The sequence below is a fragment of the Typopeltis vanoorti genome, chromosome 20, assembly GCF_054136105.1.
Source record: "Typopeltis vanoorti isolate ZY-2024b chromosome 20, IOZ_Tvanoo_1.0, whole genome shotgun sequence".
Classification (NCBI taxonomy): Eukaryota; Metazoa; Arthropoda; class Arachnida; order Uropygi; family Thelyphonidae; genus Typopeltis; species Typopeltis vanoorti.
This window is the reverse complement of record NC_143568.1, coordinates 65,964,351-65,989,887: the sequence shown is the minus strand read 5'-3', so window position 1 is coordinate 65,989,887 and position 25,537 is coordinate 65,964,351. Positions and strand designations below refer to the sequence as shown.

The 25,537-nt window shown below is 34.1% G+C and overlaps 1 protein-coding gene across 6 annotated transcripts in view; it reads left to right on the top strand.

The window, feature by feature from the left end:
• Positions 1-25,537, top strand: part of Pka-C1 (Protein kinase, cAMP-dependent, catalytic subunit 1) — a 545,341-nt gene that overhangs the window by 333,248 nt on the left and 186,556 nt on the right. For all 6 annotated transcript variants that reach the window (XM_090410256.1, XM_090410257.1, XM_090410255.1 and 3 more), the window contains one exon: positions 17,984-18,082. In XM_090410256.1, coding sequence (XP_090266382.1) covers positions 17,984-18,082 — 99 coding nt within the window. The remainder of the gene's footprint in view (positions 1-17,983; positions 18,083-25,537) is intronic.

Below are 25,537 nucleotides of genomic sequence, written 5' to 3'. Positions count from 1 at the left end.
GATATGATGTTCCTCCAATCTTAGAGAGGAAACTAGCATTCTCAACAAATGAAAGAACAATGCTGACAAAGTAGTTGTTTCTATATTGTAAGCAGTTTTTCATCAGACAGTCAGAGCAAACAGTGAAAAGTCAACTGAACAAACTCATCCTCAGCAGAACTGAAAATAGGCACCATCACTGTAAGAAGAAGAATTAGAGAACTATCAGGTCAACATAATGGGTGTTATTGAAATTCATTAGATTAAAATAAATGAGATACTGCTAAATAAGTAAGTTGTTACATTTGAACATTGGAAAGCATTCAATCAGGAAAAGGAAGGAGCTGCTATAGTATTTAACACTAAATGTGAAGATAAACTTCTTGAATGGCAAGCAAGAGTGATGTGGGTAAATTTCAAAACGAGGAAGTTGTATGATGAGACTTATTTGTGGCAGTAGTCCTACAGATGGTTGCACTAAGGAAGAAGTAAGAGTTTTTCTGTTTATTGAAGAGGTCAGCTGGCATGAAGGAAAAAGGTCACTTTTCTTGGAGATTTAAACAGCTGACTAGGAAATGAATACCACACAAGTAGAAATGTTCGAGAAAATTTGGAGAAAAGTACAATGCTAATCATAATGGTAAGTACAAATGCCTATTTGTACTTACCATTGCCTATTTGTACTTATACTATACTTGATAGTGATAGTTTCATACTGATTCAGAACATGAGAATAAAACTCAATCACCATTGAGTTTTAAGTAGGATAAAAATGAAAATTGTATTGTAAAAAAGAATATGCATGAAAGTTTTAAAACAAATCACAGTGAAACATCTATCAGAAATGAACTGTAGACTCAAATATTGTTGCAGGAGAAGAAGGGGAAAAATGGAGTTTGATAACAAGAACCCCTTTAAGACCCACTGGGAAAAAAAAAAGTGAATTAAATACTGATTGATTCAGTTAGGAAGTCATGTGCAGAAACTATCTGCAAAGAGAAAAATCAGAACTTAATGGTGTACTCAAGAAGTTAGAGGAGGTCCATGAAAAGAAAACTTCATATTGAAAGTTGCTGGCCTAGTTGGCTGAGTGGTTAGCATATCCGCTCTCCAACCAACAGAGAGAACATGTACGCTAACCAACAGCATTTGAATCCCTCTGTGGGCATGGTTGTTTGTGATTGTCTTTAGGTGGGAGGTGAATTTCATTGCCTGGTGTGAGACCACTGCCCTGCTTGTTGGAAGACTTAAGTGGCTTGAAAAAGTTCTATTTTTAGACTCTACAACAGAGTTTCTGGACTATGTAAAGAAATCAGTAAAAATACCAAAAAATATATGCAATTAATAAAAAAAAATAGAAATAGGTTTACTGAAAAACCTTCCATGGGTAGGAGCTACATAAAAAAAAAAAGGGGGGGGCAGGGGGAAGACAACTAAGGTATCATATGCTGAGAGAATAAAGAGAAAAAAATGAATACAGCTAAACTGTGCATAAAAGCAAAAAAGTATGGGAAGTCATGAGAAGCAATAAATATCATGAAGTGGCAGAATCTTTTGGAAGCTATTTAAAAAAAATATATAGCATTGGATATATTATAAAGGAAATCAGAACATAAATTTGACATTAAAACTGAACATGAAAATATTCTCGTCTGCAGTAATTACTCTAAAAAAATCATTAAATGAAACAAGCAATAACAGAACAGTGGTAGAAAATATTCAAGTGGAATGCAATCAGCAGTGTATATTAATACTTGAGGTAGAAAAAAGCCATCAAAAACAAAAAGAACAAATGCATTAAATACAGAGGTGAAGGACTAGTCAGAAGGTTGGATTTTGATCAGATGATTAGAGTAGGGCTCTGCTAGTACTAATCTATAAAAAGGAAAATAAAGCAGTGCAAGAATTAATTCTAGTGGAATTTTCTTACTGTATATTTTAGGTAAGATTTATGCAGGCAAACTTAGAGTTCCATTAGAGGGTGAGAAAAAATTTTGGAAGAGAAACAATGGAAAGAACAAGATGGATTCAGGTCAAATAAGAGTTGTCAGAATCAGATTTTTACTTTAAGACAAATAGTTGAGAAATTATGGGAATATAACAAAGATCAGCATTTAAGTTTTGTAGATCGGGAGATGGTATGAGGCATCAGGTGCCAAAATAAAAGTTCAAAACATATCACATATGTTAATGTTCCATTAGATGCAGCTTTTATTTATTTGCTTCCTAGGCTGTCAAATTTTATTGAAATTCAGTATTTGGAATACTTAAATATTTCTGGGGCCATCTCAGTTTTTCATACAGCCTAATTGCTTTCTGTTCTTGTTGGAATAAGGAGCATGGGACTCATTCCTTCTAATAATGTTGCAATTTCAGAGCGGGGTTTCTGGATATGGTCTGACTTACTAAGAGGACTTTCAAGATAAGGTCAACAGTGTTTGGGAGAGTGGTAAGTATTATCTAGTATTCGGATGAGTGGAATGGACAGTGACCTGTGTTAGGTCATTGCTGTCAGTAAGCTAGATAGCAATGACTAGTTAGCACTGATAAAGCTAGAAGTCTAGCTTTATCAGTGGTATCAGAAAAGGCAAGCTGGTTTGATTTGTGGATACTTGAGTCCTTTTTGTGAGTTTTTGAACTCTAGAAAATTAATCATCAGGAATAAATATTTATTTTAGAGACCAGACCTGTGCACAATAGTCCAAGTGAGGTCTTATCAACGACTTGTAAAGAGGCAAAATAACATCCTTATCTTTACATGTGAACATTTGTTTCAGCATTGCAATTATCTTTTGAATTGTATTTGCAATCTTTGCTACATGGCCCCTGAATTCAACTTCCTATCTACTAACACTCCAAGATCCCTAGCCTCATCAGTTTCCTCAAGCATAATCCCACCAATATAATACGACATTGGATATCTAATTATTCCAAAGTGCATGACTTTACATTTACTGACATCCATTTTCCCATACCCACAATTCCAGCCTATTCAAATCCTTCTGCATATCAGCAGCACTCCCGATTGCCCTACCTATCTTTGCATCATCAGCAAATAGCTGTATGTCACTTGTCAAATCCTTCCCAATATCACTAATGTATAGATTGAATAACAGTGGACTAAGCACTGATCCTTGTGGTACACCACTGGTTACCTTAAATCTTGCAGGCTCACATCCTCCACATATGCCACTTTTTGATATCTGTCAGTCAGCCAGCCATCCTCTTATCCACGCTAATATTCTATAATCCAAACCCATATTCTCCAATTTATGCAACAGTCTTCCATGCTGTATTCTGTCAAAAGCCTTAGCAAAATCCAAAAATATCATGGTCTATCCATTCCCCCTGTCTAGTTCAATGATAGCATTGTTATAGAATGTGAGCAAGTTGCTAAAACGTGACCTTCCCTTAGTAAACCCATGTTGCTCATTGCAAAGTAGAGATTCCATGTCAACCCATTTCTGAATTCGAGCCCTAACCAATTTTTCCAGAATCTTCACCACCACTCCTGAGATTCTGATTGGTCGATAGGTGAATATATTAATCTTTGCACCATCCTTGTGCAATGGAATTACCATATATTGTTTCCATTCCTGCAGAATCTTTCCTGTTCTGAGACTCATATTAAACAGCCCTGGTCAAAGGAATAGCCAATTCAGCTGAACACTCTTTTAGCACACATGCTGATATCCCATCAGTCCCTATTGTTCAATTCTTATTCAGCTTGTGCAACAGCTCTAATACCTCGTCCTCATACACGTGAGTTTCTTCATCCAGTGAAGAGGTAACAGTGAGCTCAATTTTGTGCACACCAGGTTGATAGCTTTTAACAAAATGGGCACTCATTAATTGAACAACCTCTTCTGCATCTGTAATCTTCATGCCATCTGCATTTAGAATAATTAATTTTACATATTTATTCTTTCTTTTACTTGCAGCATATCAATAGAGTTCTTGTAGATTCTCTTTAACATGCAGAGACAGTTTCTTTTCATACTCAGACTTTGTTTTCCGTACAACAGTTGTGACTATTCTAGCCTGCTGCGTATAATTTTGGATCTCTTGCTTAATAAGATTACACATCCATTTGACTCTTACCGTATTTATTCTTCGAACTCTCAGGACACACTCTGATATTGCATCATTTAAGTATTGTTTAAATGCTTCCCATGCACTGCTAACACGTTCATTGCCAGTCACGTGATATCGCGCGATGCGAGTTCTCACCAAACGGCCGATCATGCGTTATCGCGTGGACGTCACTAACTAAATAAAAAAAATAAAAAAATTTGGCCACCACATGAAATTTCAATTTTCAGCTTGGCAATGAAAGTGTTAATATTCTTCCTATCCATCAACCGATCCCATTCCACTGAACTCAGTATGCTCCTCAGTTGGTCATAATTTCCTGTTTTGTAGTTCAGCATGTAACCTTTTCTGAATGGAACATTCCTAAACTTAGTAATTTCCCAAGTGAGTACCGCATGATTACTGTCACCAACTGGAGGCAGAATAGTTACATCTTTAACTGAAACACCCTCTGACACTATAATCAAATCTAACACTCTTTGACAGTTCCTTCTGTCACATGCTGCTTGAGAAAGTTGTCCTGCAACAGCTCGATAAGTGCATTTTCATTCTTCTCATGAGATTCTACTGCTACCCAATAAATATTTGGATAATTAAAGTCTCCCATTATGATTACTCTTTTCACGCTCATCTTGTCTGTTTGGTGATGTATTTCTTCATCACTAGCAACCGATCCACCAGGTCTGTAACAGCATACCACTATGTAATTAATCTTATTAGATTTTACCTCATACCAGATGGCATCAAACTCACTGCCACATGAAAAACTGTTAGTAGTAGTACTACAATCATAGGTCTCAACTCGAACCAGATTCAAGTCATCTAATATTTAGCAGCATGCCCCTCTTGTCCTATCCTTTCTATACTTCCTAAAAATGGTGTACCCTTTACACTCGATACTAGTTGGTATGTCTGATAGCCAGGTCTCACTAATGCCTACAATCTGAGATCCCAGCATATTGACTAGGCAACAAACTCTACCCCCCCCCCACTTTGTTTCTGATACTCCTAGCATTTGTGTACAGACATAATAATCTACCTACGTGTTCTTTTGTATACTCTTCTGAAGTCTCCATGACACAGTTGCCATTCTTCTCTAGTTCCTTGTACATGCTGACATCTTTGCACACATTTGATTGGTCTGAACTGGACAAACACAGTCGAAATCGTTCTCTCCTTGTTAATGTTTCCACAACAGAGCCCATTCCTGTCATTAACACAGTTATATAACATTGTTGCTCTAATTCTCATCATTTCTCCCTTTATAATTTAGTTTTGTTGACTCTCTGTGTTTGGTCTCATATCAGTTATTATTTTTTCTAGACTCCTGATACCAAACACATTCAGGTTTAGGCTGTCCCTCTTATACAAATCCATTCTTCCCTCAGATTCACTCCATACATCCCAACAACTCGTATCCATTCCTTTTACACAGCCTGTGCATTGAATCGTTTGCCATTATAGCTCTTCTTCTTGATTCATTTTTATCATCTTGAGGTAAAATACTGACGATTTTTACTTTGTCACTCTTCTCTCGCCTCTTCCAACAATCCTTTCATGTCCCCTCTCATACTAAACTTATCACTAGTTAAATCATTAGTACCTAATATCAAGTGGAATGATGTGGACAGACATCAAAATAGGGAATTGGACAATAAGACTTACTTTGTGACACTAGTCTCACAGAAGATTCTGCTAAGGAAAAAGTTGAGGAATTTTTTTAACAACATTACCATAAAGTAAAAGTTGACCCTTGTTGGAGATCTATAACAACAGAGTGGAAAATGTATATATACCAAATATATAGAAATTTTCTTGGAGGGAAAGAGAATTCCATGCAATATTCAATAGCAATATCTTCATGCTGGTTCAGCACACAAGAATATACATTGGTTTTAAAATAGGGAGTGATTACCATTTAGTTTTGAGCAGGATAAAATTGAATATCATATTGAAAAGAAAAGTGTTTTAGAAAGAATCAAAGTCTAGCAGTTTTCAGAACTATAGACATACAGAAATATACAAGAAAAAAAAACCTTTTACCAAACAAGAACCAAACCTTGTAGTATCAGTGGCAGACTGAAGAAAGCATTTGATGATTCAGTCAGAGAGGTATGTGGTGAAGTCTACAAGGAATGTGGGTGAAGTGTCTACAAGGCATGTGGTGAAGTTGTCTATTTCATGGTGGACTTCGTTATAGGCATTCATTGGAAAGAGGAAAGCACATTGAAAATTCCTATGAAGTGGATTTGTACGTTTTCTGAGAGAATACAGATAAAAATGCAAAAAAGCAAAGCAACATGAAAACTGAAGATATTCTAGATATCAGAAGTAATTACTTTTAAAAATTGTTAAATTAAAGAAGTTACCCAATAGTGGTAGACAATATTCAAGAATGCAATTGGGAGTATTTGTCAATACTTGAGATAGAAAAAGCTATAGAAAAATCTGAAATGTGTAAATGCAGCTGGATCTATGATATTTGACCAGAAATGTTCCAATTTGGAGGAATAAAAATTTTAGTGACTGCACTGTACAATTCAGTGCAACCGCTGTCAAATTCTGGATGATTGGAGGAAAGCACTCACAGTACCCATCTATTTCTACTTGAGAATTACACAGGAATCTTTCTACTGAATACATAAGATTTATGGAAGCATACTTGAGAAAAAAAAAAAAAAAAAAAAAACTAAGAAAAAAAATTGTGAAAGGGAAACTTGAGAAGAACAAACTGGGTTCAGGCCAAACACATGTGGTCAGGATCATATTTTCACTTTAAGACAAATAGTTGAGAAATCTTGGGAATATAAGTAGGACATGTATTTAAGTTTTGTATATCTGGAAAAGGTATGTGACATGGTGTCAAAAGAAATACTGTTCAGAATGCTACAATGATATGGTGTGAACAGGATATTTTATTTGAGCTAGTCTATTGGAGTTGTAACAGTTAGCAGTTAGAATTCAAGGACTTATACAGGAAGACATTTTGATGTGAAATCAGTGGAGAGTCATAAGTGCACATTACGCTCACTGTTATTTATAAACTTTATTGATCGTATTATGAAAAAAAAAAAAAAGTTGTATTTGGCTTGATATCAGAATTTGGGATATTAATCCACACTTTTTATGCATATGTTTGATGCTTTTAAATAAATGCAGTACAAGTCTGCAGGATTCATTAAGTACATGGGTGTCCAAAATCTAAGGACAGATGCTTTTTCTGAAGATTAAACAGCCACAATTTCAGACAAATCAGCCTGTGGCAATTTGTATAACTGACAGTTTCAAGTATAAGGGTACACATTCAAAATTTTGAATTGTGGGCAAAGGGGGTCACATGATACCACTCAACAGGATAAAAGACTGCATTAAGAGAATTGTGTTTGAAGGAAGCTCTTTTTGTGGAGGAATAAAGTTGCGAACTTGAAAGCCTTGTAAAATCTGAAAGACGTCATCTAGATCCTTGTTCTTCAACTTGTGTTCCTGGCGGTCTGCCAAAAATTTCTTCATCTCTCAGAAACAATGCTCCAGCCACGTATATCAAATTTTCTAACCTCTAAGCAGCAGCAGATGTCGCACTAGCTAAAAATTGTAATTTCATAACATAATACACTTTTCAACACTGTAAACCTCATCATCAAATTCCAGCAATGTACCCTCAAAGGGTGTACAGGATATGATAGTACTACATGAAAAAAAAATTACATCATTACTAACTTCCTATCTACAATTTTCCTCCAAATCAGTCTGTTACTTGTCAAGACTCCAACATTATCAGATCTTATATTTCTATCGTCTAAGGCACTTTGTACCATATCAATCCACCTATATCTTGGTCTTCCTCTGGGTTGTTTTGCTGCCAACCTGGCAGAGAACACTTGTTTTGCTGATCTTTTCTCGCCCATTCTGTTTAAGTGACCATACCACCTGAGATTAGCTCTGCTAACACATTCCTGGATGCTGATAATGTACATCCTTGTCTCACACCAGATTTAACATTAAACCATCTTTCTATACTTCCTTCAATTCTAACTGCTGACTTACAACTCAAATAAAGACTAAGTATTGCTTGATATAATGCCCCATTTACACCATATAACTGCAGCGTATTGAATAGCTTCTCTCTTGGCACCTTGTCATATGCCTTTTCCAAATCGACAAAACTTAAATACAGATCTTTGTTATATTCCCATGCTTTCTCGACTATTTGTCGTAAAGTGAAGATCTGATCCTGACAGCCTCTATTTGGCCTGAATCCAGCTTGTTCTTCACCAAGCTTTTCTTCCACAATTCTTCTCAACCGTTTCTCAAGTATACTTGCATAGATCTTGCCAGGGACACTCGGTAGGGAAATACCTCTGTAATTCTCACATTCAGTTTTATTTTCCTTTTTATATGTGGGTACTATGAGAGCTCTACTCCAATCATCAGGAATTCGTCCCTCTGTCCAGGCTTTCTGAACTATGCAGTGCATCCACTGTAAGACTCTTATACCACCATATTTCAGCATTTCTGGTCGAATATCATCTACTCCTGCTGCCTTTCCACATTTCAAGCGTTTGATTGCTTTTTCTACTTGAAGTATGGATATGTATTCCTGACTGCATGCCTGGTCGGTGTTTTTTACTACTGTGCTGTCATCACTGCTTGTTTCATTTAGCAGGTTTTTCAAAGTAATTACTTCAAACTTCAAGGATATCTTTTTCTATCGTTTTCATGTCACTTTATCATCTCTAACTCCTTTTACAGCACTCTTTCCTCCATTCCTAAGCTTCTTCAACAACCTCCAGAATGTTTTGCCACTTCTTGATATTTATTTTGTATATTCTTGCCAAAGTCCTCCCATGACTTTTGTTTAGCTAGTTTTACACAGTGCTTAGCATTCTTGCATTTGTCTCTGTATTCTCTAAGAGGACAAGCTGACTTATTTCACAGGAACTTTTGATATGCTTTCTTCTTTTCCTTCACTGCCTCTTTAACTTCCTGTATCCACCAGGGAGTTCTGATTTTTTTTTATCCTTGCAGACAACCTCACCACATGCCTCTCTGGCAGAATCAATCAATGTTTTCTTCAAAGTTTGCCACTGAATCTCCAAGGTTTGATTCCTGTTCTCAAACTCTTTCATTTTTACTTCAATAATCTTTGTGTATTTTAGTCTACAGTTCACATCTGAGAGCTGCTCAGCTTTTATTTGCTTTAAAACTTTCTTACATGTTATTCTTTTCAATATGAAATTCAGTTTTATCCTGCTCAAGACTAAATAGTGATCACTTCCAATTTCAAATCCTCTGTACACTCTGGTGTCCTGCACAAGGGAGAAAACATCACTATCAACAATAACATAGTCAATGAGACTTTTCTTATTCCTAGCCTCTTCTCTCCATGTGAATTTGTGCACATTTTTATGTTGGAACATGGTGTTAGTAATAACCAGTCCATGTCCTGAGCAGAAATCCAACAGATATTTGCCATTATTATTAGCTTTGCTCTTTTCTCCAAATTTTCCCAAAATATTTTTGTATGTCTCACAATCATTTCCTACTCTGCTATTTAGATCCCCAACAAGGACCAGCTTTTCCTTTTTCATTGTGTCAGTTGCTTTTTCTAAAGTATGAAAAATTTCCTCCACTTTTACCTTAGTAGAACCTTCTGTGGGACCATAGGCACAAATAAGTCTCATTGTCCAGTTCTCCATTCTCATATTTGCCCACATTACTCTACTTGAGACTGACTGCCATTCAAAAAGATTAGCCTCGTATTTTGTGTTGAATACTATGGCTACTCCTTCTTTTCCTTGATTGTCATTGCCTGAATATAACATTTTGTATTTATTGCTCAGAAAGATCTCACCAGTTTTGGTCTTTTTTGTTTCAATCACCCCTATTATGGTGATCTGGTACTTATCTAATTCCTCAGCTAGCTCCATTTCTTTGCCATTCAGGGTTCTTATGTTGATAGTACCAATCTTTAACTCTGGTGATGTTGAGTTAGGGTGTTTTTTCAGATTTGTTCCAGTAGCTGACTTTTCGCTGTTTGCCCTGGTTCCCTGGCGAAAACAACGGGAGCCTTGTTTAACCGGGCGACGCCCCAGCCGTCATGAAATTTTGTCATGTTGTACCATCATTTTGTAATTTGGTTTAAGCCAATAAGAATTGCAATTTGGTCGGCTAAATCCCAAATTGCCAGTCCATCCTCACTTGTTCAATATACAGGTAGATACCCAACAGGATACACCACGAGAAGGTGAGGATTGGAAATTAGGTCAGAAGCCCTGGTCTGTTCTCTGCATTCCCTTAAACACTATGTGGAATTTCCTCTCAGTTATACAGCTTTGACCCTTAAGCACCCCACACATTTTTTCATATACAGGTAAAAATATGGTTAGTCCTCAACTTTTGGATGCCAGTGTAAATTGTACAATAGCTGTAACCAATGGTGAGCTATGGAAATTTTAACAAAGAGCTCGCATCGTCAAGCAAAAAAAAAAAGAAAAGAAAAAAAAAGTGGTATTTCACACCAAAACTTTTATTAATACAGCTTGTGTACAAATTCCAATCAAAAAGTATGAAAGGACAATCAACCTCTAAAGGCTATTATTTTTAAACAAATATTTCATGATCTAAACATGAAATATTTGCACACAATCAACTGTGTTAATTTATCTTACATAAGAAAAACATGTTTTAACTCTCAAAATATAATAAGAATGTAATCTTTTATAAAACATTTGATTCTTCTAGTTTTACCCTACGATTGGCTACCAGAAATGAGAAGGGTAAAGTTAGCACATGTGCTTTGAAAAAATAATTCTAAATAATCTATACACTGCCGAATAGAGTAATTTTTGTTAGGTAACTGTATTAGTTTGTCACTTAATATGTTTCAAAATTTTTATTTTTATTTTTTTTTTTTTTTTTGAAAAAATAAAGTAAACAAGAAGAATAAGGGGCTTGCAAATTTCTGAAAAATTTAACACAGAGCTCTCGTGAGCCCCTTATTGCTCACCACTGGCTGTAACAGATATGATATGAAATTCAGCAATGAAAGGACAGAATATGAAAATGGGAGGAATATTGAAAACATTATCTGCATGTTAAATGAAGAATTGGAGTATGCTAGAATAGTTATTTAAGCAAAATTTTTAGTGAAGATGGCAAATTGAAAATGGAAATAGATAACAGGATTAGCAAAGCTGATAATAGGGAGTCTCAATGGAATAAATTTATATGGAACAAGAGAGAAATTATTAAAAAACAAATTTAGCTATATACAAGGCACTGTTAAAGACAATTTTAATTCATGGATAGGAGCGTTGAGGTAGAAATAAGAAATTGATCAAGCTGGAGACCACAGATATAAGAAAAATGAGGTGGGCAGACAGAATCATATAAAAAGGGAAAAAAAAGAAAGAACTTGCCATTGTATGCATTCAGTAATGTTTGGGCAGTGGTAATCTCAGGTGGTATGGCCACTAAAAAAAACAATGGGAAAAGAAAGAAAAACAAGTGTTTGTTGCCAGGGTAATAGGAAAAGACTCAGAAGAAAATCAAGGTCTAGGTAGATTAACAGCAAAAATTGCCATAGAAGATAGAAACTTAAGAAATGACATTAAGTCCTTACAGATAAGATTAATTTGAAATAAAATTGTTACTATGAAGTTAAAACTACATGAAAAGTTTGTTGTTAGTATTGTAGTAACCTGTACAACCCTTTAAAGTTGCATCCACGCTCATACTTGCTTAACTTTTTGTGAGGCATTAGTGGCAGAGGCTCTACCAATCAAATTTTGGTTTATTTGAAGTTGAAATTAAGTCCATATTTTTCACTTAGTTTCAGTGTCTCTTCTAGTAGGTTTTGAAGATCTGGAAGATATTTTCAGTATAGAGGTTAAACAATATAGGAGAAAGAACACAGCCTTGTCTGACACCTTTACTGGGAATTCCTCCGAGGTTTCTCCTAATATTTTTATTGAGGCAGTTTGCTCCCAATATAGATTTATCAGTAATCTGGTATCTTTACCATCTACTCTTAATTTTTTTGATGCGTTTTATTAGTTGTTCATGTTGTGTATTGTCAAAGGCCTTTCTATAGTCAATAAAACATAAGTAGACCTCTTTCTGCTTCTCCAAATATCTTTCTGTAATAGTTCTAATGTTGAAGAGTCCTTCTCTAGTTCCTTTATTTTCCTGAAAACCAGATTTAAATAATGAATTTAATAAGCTGTTAATTTCCTAAGTTAAGATTATAATCATTTGTTATGGCTTATATTATTTCATTATATACATAACATCTTCTATCAGTTGTGTATTTTTTTTCTTTTTTTCTTTTATAAATAAATAGTTTATTTCTTGATTCAAATAGTCAGTAAGACATTTTTATCCTAGTTGAATGTTTATGAATTTTCCAAACTGTATATTAGCCTTATTATGGGAGATTTTATTTATTTATTTATTTTTTTAATATTGATATTGAGAAGTTATAATAAAGCAGAGAATAAAGTTGTATTCATAGACAGGATCATTTTCAGTTAATATTGGAACAGTTATTGAAGAGTTGCACTGAAATTTATGATACAACATAATTAGATATGCTGAATCTGGAGTATTGCCCAGTTATACATGTTCATCTTTGCTTTCATAAGGAATAGAGAGTGAGGGGGGGGGGGGCAGTTATCTCAACAGAGACTAACAGAGGAATTATAGAAATACCATATCAACACATTTGGTGTTTTACTAAGCTTATAAGAAATACAGATGAGATCCTTCTAAATATGAAATTAACTTCTTGAATGGGAGTCAGTTTCAAGTAATATGTTGTGTACAAATTTCAGTTTGGTATGAATGGAAACTTGGATGAGAAAAATAATTATCCCATTGAAGAGAATCAAAGTCTAAAAACTAAATCATTAGCTTACAGACTCAGATATGAAGATGTTATTGGGAAAAGGGAAATTCAAAATCATCAACATGTCTTATATATAGATGAAGAAAACATTAACTCACTGTGCAGTAAAGTTGTTAGCAAGGAAATATGAGAATTCAATAATGAACAGAGAAAATTAAAGAAAACAATATATGAAAAGGAGAAATCCAATTGCAAGTAACTGACTAATAAGTTTGCATCTGCTCTTAGAATACAGAGAAAAATATATGAAAGCTCTGAGTAGCCATCTCTGGCTACTTTTATGCATGAAGGTTGAATTTTTTCCTTATTATTATTAAAAAAAGCTTGAAATGAAGGTTGACAAGAGAAAAGAGAATTAATAGAATATTATACAGAGCAATACATATTCTATATTTACATTGTAAGTCAGCAGTTATAATTGAAGAAAGTACAGGAAGGTGGTTGGATGTAAAATCAGATGTAGGACGCTGGTACACTATCTCCACTCTTATTCATCATCTGTATGGATCATATTATGAAAAAATGGCATTAAACCTATCAGAACCAAAAATCTCAAACTTAGCTATACTCCTAAACAAATCAAGTGTCTCTAGAATTTTTTAATTAAATTGCATAACAACTATAATGAATTTGGCATGAAAATCGGCAATAAAAAGACAAACTGAAAATAGGGAGGAACACAGAAGACTTCAACTGCATTTTGTAAACTTTATTTGTTCTATAAGTTCTCAACAGAGAACTTATAGAACAAATAAAGTTTACAAATTAAATATGGACATAGAAAACAGAATAAGCAAAACTGGTATGGCATGGAGCCAATTGAATAAATTATTTGTTTAACAGAGAAACTAGCAGTATACAAGAGATGGTGTTCAAATGAGTTTTAAGTTATGATCTGAGAATTGAATTAGTCTTTTAGCACTTGATCATAGACTAGTTACATACAACAGAGTTCTGAGAAAATTTAGGGGAGTGAACAGATAGCACCAATGTCAGAAACATATTAAAAAGGAAAATATCAGGACAGAACTTCACATTATTGTCATCTTAGAAGAAGCGAGCAGAGCTTATGTAAGGTTGTATGGTTATATAAACAGAATAGCAGCAGAAAAGTTAGCCTAACATGTTTAATGTCAAGATGACAGAAAGTCTCAGAGGGAAGACCAAGATCTAAGTTGATTGATGCAGTCAGAAATGTGCATGGTTGGCCGAGTGGTTAGCGTATCCACTCTCCAGCCAAATCCTGCTTTGGCATGGATGTTTGTGATTGTCTGTGAAAATACTAGTAGTGGTGGTAGCGGGCAGTAGATGACATTGGTGTAGATGATGATACTGTTTGCTATAGTTGGTGGATTGAGTGGTGGAGACAGAGACTTATGAAGTGGGTGCCTTCCCTTGATTATTCTTTGGACTCCTTGGAGGTGTCATATAATAATAACAATAATAATAAGTGCCCTAAAACATAGAAGAATAACATCTAATGACTGTATATCTATATCAAAAATCTGGGAAAGTCTAATCAGGATAACTCATTAATTCTAATTCATATTAATTTTATGTTATTTAATATTATTAATTAATATCGTTATTTCAATCATGTCTCTGCTTAAAAATATTCCCTTTAATACTTAGTGATTTAACATCATGCAGCTTGTTCTATTTTTAAATGATCTATTGTTGGATTCCACCTTGTTTTTTATTTTTATTTTTAATTTTTATTTTTTTTTAAACTGCTCTTGTAGTGCCACTGAAGATGGTCTGCTATTTCCAGACCGAAATATTTGGTTAATTAAACATCTTTCTTGTGTTTATGCGCTTATATTATTCATTATTTAGTACTGTTGTTGTATCTTGTATTCCTTGGATACATAGAGGAAATTTATGATAATGATGATGTCTTCCAAGAAAGAATTATTGAAGCATACTAAGGAAGAAACAGCTAAGAAAAATTATCTTATAAAGCTTCCTCACATAATAGATGCAATTTGAATCCATGTCTTTCCATGGAACTAAAATCATTATCGCTACTAAATTGTAAAACCCTCTTTTATATTTATTCTGTTTGAACTCGAATAGTATATCCTTTGCACATGCAGCCACGACAAACTTGCATTGTGAAGATGTTTCAGGTCATGAAGAGTTGTAAACTTATGTACTGTAGTACATAAGTACTGTGGGATGGGCTACAAATTTCTTTTTCTCTTTTTCATTAATTTTTATTTATTTTTTACTTATTCCAAAATCTCTGTTCCAGAGAGCAAACATTGAACTTTTTCAAGCCACTGAATCCTCCAATAAGTGAGGTATTGCACCAGCAATGAAATATTCATCTCCCACCTAAAGACGATCATAGCCATAGCAGAATTTGAAACCCACAACCTGCTGGTTGGAGAGCAAATATGCTAATCACCTGGCCATCCAGGCTGGCAAATTGTAGCTTTAAAATTTTTTTACTCTTTCTGTGATGATGCCCTTATAAATACGACAGCATTAGAGCAATGAGATTTATTCCAAACATTTTCAGGTCCTGTTGGTTTATTAGTGATTAATTATCATGTTTGACATCCTGTGATTTTGGCAAAGAACCAGAAAGCATTTACATATGATGCAAATTTTATGTATTTGATCTTTCAAAATCAGTTTTAGATGAGATTTTTGATGTCTTAATAATTTACTTGCAAGTATGTTTGGTAAATGAAATACTGTTTTGAGAATTGAGTGAATTCACTTTTTACTTTTATTGGGGAGGCAGGGAATGTAACTTTCAAAATTGGTCTCATGTGCAAACATATCTTGTTGTTGCTCCAACTACTATTTATAAAAAATCTTGATTTTATTTACTGTGTTAATATGAATATTTCCACTTGCAAAACATTTGACTGTATCTTTCTAAATGCCATGCCAAAAGCGTGCACGCGTGCACACACACACACACACACACACACACACGCACGCAACACATAAAGGCAGGAAAATCTGCACTCACTTTCTGCAACAATAGGTTATGTAATGTTTTTCCATTCTCATCAATTGTTATCAAGTAAAAGCTGCTTGAATGACATTTCACCACATTAATTGAACTCACATATAGTGATTTTCATTAGCACAACATGAGCTACGTATCTTCGAAAGCCAATGTGTAATACGCTGGTGTCCAAAAGCTAAGGACGGACTACTTTTTACCTGTATGTGGACCTAAATTTATTGCCAGCATATTAATAAATTACGTTACACAAAAAATGTGTTAGAAATGTCATACAAATTAATTTGCAATACAAAATTATAAATTTCTTAAGGACATAGTTAAGGAATTAACATACAATGTTTACAGAAAACTATGCAGAGAGACATTTCACTATGGAATATGTTCATCCTGAACTGCAATGCAGCTCTCACAATGTCGTACCATGCTTAGCACCAAGTGATTCAAGAGTTCTTGAGGCAAACTGGCCCACTCTTCCTCCTTCAGAATAAGGATAAGTCCTTGTTCGTTTTCTGGAGGGTAATTTCAAGCAGTAGTGCATCAATCTATTGCATCTGAAATGTTTTCTATTTTGAGATCTGTAGAGCATGCTGGCCACTTGATTCAGTTAATATCCTCAGTCTCCAGAAGTATCTCTACTGCTTTTGTATTGTGGTGTGGCTTTATCATCCATAAAAATGAATTCTTCACCTACAGCACCATGGAAGAGTTAAACATGACATTGAAGAACTTCGTTGCATTGTTGTTCACCAGTCATATTTCCTTTTTCCAGCACTTGTGGTGTATCCATTAAGCATAATGACTTCCAACACCATGACCACAGGACTGCCATATCTATCCCTTTCAAGAACATTCTCATGATGGTATGCAGGTACCACTTTCATGTCAGATCAAGTGCTGTCTAGAATCATGCACTTGATCTGACATGAAATTATCTGATTTTCATTCAACAGTTTCATGTCTGTATCCCCTTTATCCACGATTTGCTGTGGATAAAGGGATACAGACTGCAGGCCTTTAGGCACATAAACTTGTCGCAGATACCTTTCCACAGTTTGTCAACATATATTTGTGCATCTGTGCTTGAATGGAGCTGACCTGCCATGGTGTGTCAATTACGTTTTGTTGTTATAACCAAAAATCTGTCTTCACACTGGGTAGTAGAGCAAGAGTGACTGCTTAGCAAAGGTCTTGATCACATTCCATTAGTTTGAAATGTTGCCCAGAGCCTGGATATAATGCTATGTGGGATTCCAAACTTTTTGGCAATATCAGCAATTCTGCAGCCTTCTTCAAGCTTTTCAATAATTCTTCCCCTCCGGGAAATCATCTAGATGATGTCTTTGAGACATTTACAAGACATCCAACTTTGCAACTTCATTCCTTCACGAAAAGAGTTTTCTCCAAACACAATTTGCTTAACACAGCCTTTTGCCTATTATCCTGTTGAGTGCTACCACATGACCCCTTTATGCATAATTCAAAAATTTGAATGTGTACCCACTTTCTATTCAAAATCTTAAGTTATACAAATTGTCACAAGCTGATTCATCTGAATTTGCAGTTGCAATCTTCAGAAATGGTATTTGTCCTTTGGTTCTGGGCACCAGTGTATTTACTAATTAAAATAATTCTTTTTGTATAAACAAATATATAACTATAATCAGAGATGGATAACTGCTTTTTTGTTTTTGAGCCTTCCGTACAGAGCTGGAATACTAAATTCTGTTGTGCGAGGTGACTATCATCTCTACTAAAAATGTTTGGTGAAAAGGATTGATATTTTGACTACTTCAAAGCTACCTTGAGCAGAATCTTGAGGTAGGTGCATTTTCAACCAAGGTGTTGCTCCTATTCAGCTTGACACCCTTCAGTCTAATAAAATTAAAGCTCAAAATTGTCTGGACCAGAATTGATTTTCAGTTAATATTGTAGTTAAGAATAATTTGGCATAATTGCTGATGTTCATAAATAAAGTATTTTACAACACTTCTTTTCTGAAATACAAAATATATCTTTTGCAGGTTGTAAAACTAAAACAAGTAGAACACACACTTAATGAAAAGAAGATCTTACAAGCTGTAAATTTTCCGTTTCTGGTTAAACTTGAGTTTCATTTTAAGGTAAGTTTAGCTTTTCTGAAAGTTATGTTTGTCTATTTATTTTAGATATACAGATGACATAATCAAGTGAATATTTCAAAGATTTTCTTTCAACACCTTTTAAGCTTAATTACACTCTGGTTCCATCTAGCTGTACAGATAGCCTTTTTCTCTGTTCATAGTTCTTCTGAATTATGTTGCTGCATCTTTTGTAACACATAATGTTAATTTCAATAACTTTTTTTATTATTATATTAAGTTTCTCTGAATAAATTCATGGAAACTTAAGAAGTAATTTGTCGGTTTACATTATTTTTAATGAATAGTTGGACTTCTAAATATACAATATTCTCAGTTAATACACATCTCTGTATAGACAAGTAATGTGAGTAATATTACATGAAGAAATAAGTTTCTCTTCAACAGGGATTTGGCATGATTTTGGTTTTGCTTATGCTTTTGCATTATCTTCTGACACCAGTTTAGTGGTATATTCATTTCTCATTAATAACACCTCATAAACTTTCAGGGAATGTTTTTTGCTTGGTTTTAATTGGTATTCTGAAGTTTTGGTATAGAAGTTGAACCATATGAGTGCCCTGATTTTTCTCTTGGCTATCAAATAAAAGATTTCGCATACATACTTTTTAACACCCATAACTAGATGTAGATATTTCAGTAGCTTTTCTTGGTAGGGATGTGAAGTTAGGTAAAACCTCTTCTAGTCATTTATTCTTGAAGACAAGTATCTGAAAAAACAAGTATGTTGTGGACATGAATTACTGCAGTTCGCCAAAGCACTAATTTAGATATAAAATGTATATATTATGTAAGTGATAACAGATTACATTGCTGCACTGTTTTGCACTGTTCACTAGAATTTATATACTATTATTCATTATTTAGGTGTTTGAGGTAATAGCATATTTTCTTTGGACATAATGAAAAGCACACAGAGCCTTTATGTTGTTCCAGATACCTTATAATTGGTGTAGGCTCCTGTATGGCATGGTTAAATATAAACTAATGGCAGCTCTCTCTCTCTCTCACACACACACAACAAATAAAAATAATTTAATCTGGCAATTTAGCACTTCAACAAAATATAAAGTTAAATAACAATAAATGTCAGATACCAATACCATCAGAGAAAATTTACCATCACCAAAATAATGCTATTAGTTAGCAAATAAAAGAAGGTATGTACTTTATTTGGCTGTTGCCAGAAAAATTATCAACAAACTGATTTCATCAAAGGGAAGTGACAAATATTCTTCAAAGTTTGATAATGAAAATAAAGCTGAGTATTTTAGGAGGCATTACAGCTGTTCTAAACACTTATAATTTTAACTGCGATTATTATGCTTATCCTAAAATTGGATTTAAACTTTTCTACATCTGATCTTGAATTGACTATTTTGTAGGTAATATCCAAACATAGCTTATTGCAGAATGTTTGCAGGCATACTGTTTTTAGTAAGTCTTGATTTCATTTGTTATTTACTAGGTGACAGAATTAGTTTGGTGATGATTGTCTCAACCCACTCTGATGATAGTAATTATAAATTAAACCGAACATCCAGCTGAATTATTTATATTCCAGATAGGTGTGTGTGTGTGAAGTTTAACTTTTTCTTACCCTTCATCACTTGGTTTATCCCAAACATTGCTTAATTTGTGGTCTTTTTCCAGATATATCTTCCAGAAAATTTCCACCAAAATATATCTTTATCCAACATGGTTTTGTATCTACGACTGTCATGTGGCTGATTGGTGCAAAGGTAAAAAGTCCTGGTAAAAAGTGTAGTTATGTGTAGTTGTATTGTAGAGAAAGTTTCAGTTTCCTTTAATGTTCCAAAAATAGGACAGAGATATACATATGTGCTTACATAATTCAAACACCAATCATTTACAAAATCAAAATACACAAAATAAATTTTTTTATCTGTGTATGTTACATCATTTGATAAGTGGCTTCTTACGTATGCTTTGAAAATGTTAAGAATAGTAGCCTAATTTTTTTCTGTTTAAAGCCTTATTCATAGAATAATCAAAGATAACAAAGAGACATTCTGCAGATCAAGAATGATAAAATCTGTAGCTGGCTTTGTGTTTTCAAATGATGAACAAAGATGGCTGTGATACTTGATATATTATTTTTAAGAACACTGGGATGATAATGCAGAAATTCAATAGTAGTTTTTTTTTTTTTTTAAGGAATGGATATGAGAACTTGTGAGATCTTGATAGATAGCAGAAAACAGAGACTATAAAGTGACACAAAGTAGACTTTAATTATAGGATGTAGTGTTTGAAAGCACTTGGGGTATTCATAGGCACCACAAGACTTACTGATATCTAATCTGATCAAGATTCCTTTGAGGCATTTGATGCTATGTTCTTAATTTTTGTAGACCATCAATATGAGAGTTGAAGTATAATACTTGAAGGTCACTTTTTCTTTTAGTGAGTGTGTTATATTATATGAGAGAGTGGGAAAAAAGGTTGGACATAGGTTGCGATTGATAGATGTAGGTACTTCGCTTTTGGCATTTTTAAAATTAGACCCCTTCCTTTCGCTCATAATCATCATTAGTGTTCTGTCTCTTGACAGGTCCAATGGTATATCTCAGCAGATTCTCTTCCTCCAATTTCCTCTGTCTCTCTTGCTTCCTCCTTCAACTCTTGTGCCCATTATATCATCAAGCATCATTAGTCGTCTCCTTCCACTTGGTCGCTTTCCTTCAATTTTCCCTTCTATCATTCTTTTCAGTAGGCTATCTCCTCTTAATACATGTCTTATCCGGTTATGCTTTCTTTTTCTTATGGTCTTTAGTAAATTCCTTTCTTCAACTCTTTGTAATGCTTTTTCATTGGTCATTTTTTCAGTCCACTTTATTTTCTCCATAACCACATTTCAAATGCCTCCAACATTTTAGCTTCTTTCTTCCCAATTGTCCATGTTTCTGATCCATATAAGATCAAACTCCAAATATAACACTTAATAAGCCTTTTCTTTAAATTTTTATTCATTTTATTAATAAACAAATTTTTCTTGCTCTAAAATGCATATTTTCCTTTGTTAATTCTTTCTCTTATTTCCACGTCACATTTTCATGTATTATACTACCAAGGTATTTGTATTGTCTCACTTGCTCTACACTTTCTCCATTCGTCATCACCTTGACATTTCCTGGAGACTCTCATCACTTGTTTTCTTTGTGTTAATTTTCATATCATATTTCTTGCATATGCTTTCAAATTTTTGCATTAGGTGCTGTAGTTCATCTTTAATATTAGCTAATATTGCTTGATCATCTGCGAATCTAATATTTTGTATTGTTCTTCCTCCAATAGTGATTCCTCTTTCCTCTTCATCAAATGCTTCTTTTATTATTTCTTCTGCAAATATATTGAAGAGTGTCAGTGACAGGCCACATCCCTGTCTTACACTTCTGCCAATCACACATTTTTTAGTTTTTCCTACTTTTGTCTTTATTATGGCATATTCTGGTTCATATATAATTCGGCTATTAATCTTCGATCTCTCCAATTTAAACCTATTTTGCGTAACACTTCCAGATTTTCCTATTTCAGCATGTCAAACTCTTTTTCAAGGTCGACGAAACATATATATACTTCTTTATTTACTTCTATATTCCTTTCGCATATGGTCCTCATTATTCCAGTTGCATCTCTAGTTCCTCTGTCTTTTCTAAATCCAAATTGATCATTCCCCAGAAAATACTCCACGCTATTATACAATCATCGATTTAATATTCTTAACAGTACTTTAGAGGCATGCGAGAGTATGCTTATAGTTCTGTAGTCACTGCACTTAGTAGGATTGCTTTTCCTTTCAATTGGTATGTGAAATCTTTAGGCCATTCTCCTGTTTTGTAAATGAGGTTGCAGAGTTTCCATGTTTCAGTTATACCTTTGTCCTCCAGTTGTTTTAGGATTTCACTAGGTATTCCATCCACTCCTTCCATCTTTCCACTTTTTAATTCCTTAATTACTGTTTCTATTTCTCTCTTTAGTATTTCAGGACCTCTTTCTTCTGTTGAGATTTCATTTTGTTCTTCTAATTCAATTTTCGTTGGTCTTTCATTTTTTACATAAAGGTTCTTCAATGTGTTCCTTCCATCTTTCACCTTGTATTTCAATATGATGAATTAATTTTCCTTGCTTATCTTCTAATGGCAAATAGCAGATTTCTTATGCTTTTTTTAATATTTGTAAGTTCTTTTGCTTTTTCAAACATTTTATCGTATCTCCCCCTTTTATCCATTTCTTCAATTACTTTACATTCTGCTTTTGACCATTCCTCTGTTGCTTTATCAGTTTCTCTTCTCAGTTCATTATTTAATACTTTGTATTTTTTTCTTCCTTCTTCAGTGTTTACATTTTTCCATCTTCTTCTTTCCTCCATTTTTCTTATCATTTCGTTTATAATCCATGGCTTCTTAATTATTTTCCCTTCCACAAAACCTATGTCTTCAGCAGCTGTTTCATATATCAAATTTTTCACTTGGTTCCATTTTGCATTAACATCAATAGTCTCTTCAGATATATCTTCTTTGTTTCTTATTTTATTCTCCAGTTCTCTGAATTTCTTACCCACATCTTTTTTTCTGGGTTCCAACTTTTCTTGCTTTTACCTTTGTTTATTTTCTTAAATCGTATTCTTAATTTCATAACAAGTAAATTATGGTCTGAGTCAATATCAGCTCCTGGATATGTTGATGTCCTTTTTACACTGTTTCTATATCTGTTTTGTATTAATATACAATCAATCTGCTATCTTGTGATATCTCCTGGCATTTTCCATGTATATCTTCTCCTCTTTGGAAGTTTGAACCAAGTATTACCAATGATTAGTTTGTGTCTTTTACAAAACTCTATAAGTCTTTTGCCTATCTCATTCCTTTTTCCAAGGCCATATCTTCCTGTTATTCCTTTCTCTGCCTTTTCACCTACCACTGCATTCCAATCTCTCATTCAGATGGTACACCTTTTAGTTCTGCTTCTTCCATTATCTCTTCTATTTGATTATATATTTCTTCTACTTCATTTTCGTCATGGTCACTTGTGGGCATATATATCTTATAATAATTGTCCACAGGCTTTGCTTTCAGTTTAATCATAATCACTCTGTCACTTTTATATATTGTTTTTTCTACCGAATTTTTAAGCTTTTCATTCAACACAAATGATATTCCATTTTTCTTCCGTGTTCTACAGGAATATATAATTCTATAACCATCACTTTCAAAATCTCCTATATCTTCTCATCTAACTTCACTTAGACCAGCCACATCCAGTTTATTCCTCTCCATTTCTTTCTTCAAGTTCTCTAATTTACCAGCTCTCAACATTGTTCTTACTTCTTATTTTATTCCTATTTTGCTCAATACTTGGGATCCCATTTTCATTGTCCATATGGGCATTTCATAGGTTAATGACCTCAGAAGCCCCATCTCATCATCATCAAATTCCTGACATGTATCTTCACGGGGTGTACAGGATATGATAGTATTTACATCACCACTTCCTATCTACAATTTTTCTCCAAATCAGCCTGTTACTTGTCAAAACTCCAACATTATCAGATCTAATATTTCTATCGTCTAAGGCACTTTGTACTGTATCAATCCACCTATATCTTGGTCTTCCTCTGGGGTGTTTTCCTGCCAACCTGGCAGAGAACACTTGTTTTGCTAATCTTTCCTCGCCCATTCTGTTTAAGTGACCATACCACCTGAGATTAGCTCTGATAACACATTCCTGGATGCTTACAATGTCAAGTTCTTTCCTAATATCCTCCTTTTTAATATGATATTGCCATTGATGCCATCTGTTCATGCTGCTAATCTTTTTTCATGATTCTCATATCTGCAATCTCTAGTCTTTGGTCAAGTGTTTTATTTCTAACCCAGTTCTCAGAACCATAAGTTAATATTGGCTTGAACACAATCTTGTATACAGCTAATTTAGTGTTTTGACTAATTTTGCTCTTATTTCATATAAATTTATTCAGTTGACTCCTACCATAAAAGCTTTGTTGATCCTGTTGTCTATTTCCAAATGTAATTTACCATCTTCTCTAAAAATCGTGACTAAGTAGCTGAAATGTTTTAATTCTATAGGTTCTCCATTCATAATGCAGTTGATATTTCCAATGCTTCTGCTTATTTTCATTTTCTTTGTCTTGTTATTGCTGACCTTCATATCATGTCTATTACAACAGTTATTCAGTTTAGTCAGGGAATCTTGTACTGGATTTATTTAGAAGTATAACATCATCTGCATAAAGTAAAGAGCTGAGATTAACATCTCCAATTTTGATATCAGGTTTAATACCACTTTCCTTCATAATGTGATCCATATAGATAATAAATAACAGAGGGGATACATCCTTGTCTGACACCAGATTTAACATCAAACCATCTTCCTACTTCCTTCAATTCTAACTTCTTACTTACAACTCAAACAAAGACTAAGTATTGCTTGATATAATGCCCCATTGACACTATACTACTGTAGCAGTTTGAATAGTTCTTTTATTGCCACTTTGTCCTATGCCTTTTCCAGATCTGCAAAACTCAAATGCAGATCTTTGTTATATTCCCAGGATTTCTCAACTATTTTGTTGTAAAGTGAAAATCAGATCCTGACAGCCTCTATTTGGTCTGAATCCACCTTGTTCTTCACCAAGCTTCTCTTCTGCAATCCTTCTTCACCATTTCTCAAGTAATCTTCCATAAACCTTACCAGGAACACTCAGTAGAGAAATACTTCTGTAATTGTCACATTCAGTTTTATTTTCCTTTTTATATGTGGATACTACAAGAGCTCTACTCCAATCATCTGGAATTTGTCCCTCTGTCCAGACCTTCTGAACTATGTACTCAGCCACTGTAAGACTTTTATGCCTCCATACTTCAGCATTTCTGGTTGAATATCATCTACTCCTCCAGCTGCCTTTCCACATTTCAGGCTTTTGATGACTTTTTCTACTTCAAGGTATGGATATGTATTCTTGATTGCATGCATGTTGAATGTTTTTTACCACTGTGCTGTCATCACTGCTTGTTTCATTTAGCAATTTTTCAAAGTAATTACTCCATACTTCAAGGATATATTTTTCTCCAGTTTTCATGTCTCCTTTATCATCTCTAATTCCTTTTTACAGCACTCTTTCCTCTATTTCTGAGCTTTTTCAACAACCTCCAGAATATCTTGCCATCTTCTTGATATTTATTTTCTATATTCTTACCAAAGTCTTCTCATAACTTTTGTTTAGCTAGTTTTACACAGTATTTAGTTTTCTTACATTTGTCTCTGTATTCTCTAAGAGCACAAGCTGATTTATTTGCCAGGAACTTTTGATATGCTTTCTTCTTTTCCTTCATGCCTCTTTAACTTCTGTGTCCACATGGAGTTCTGATTTTTCTATCCTTGCACACCACCTCA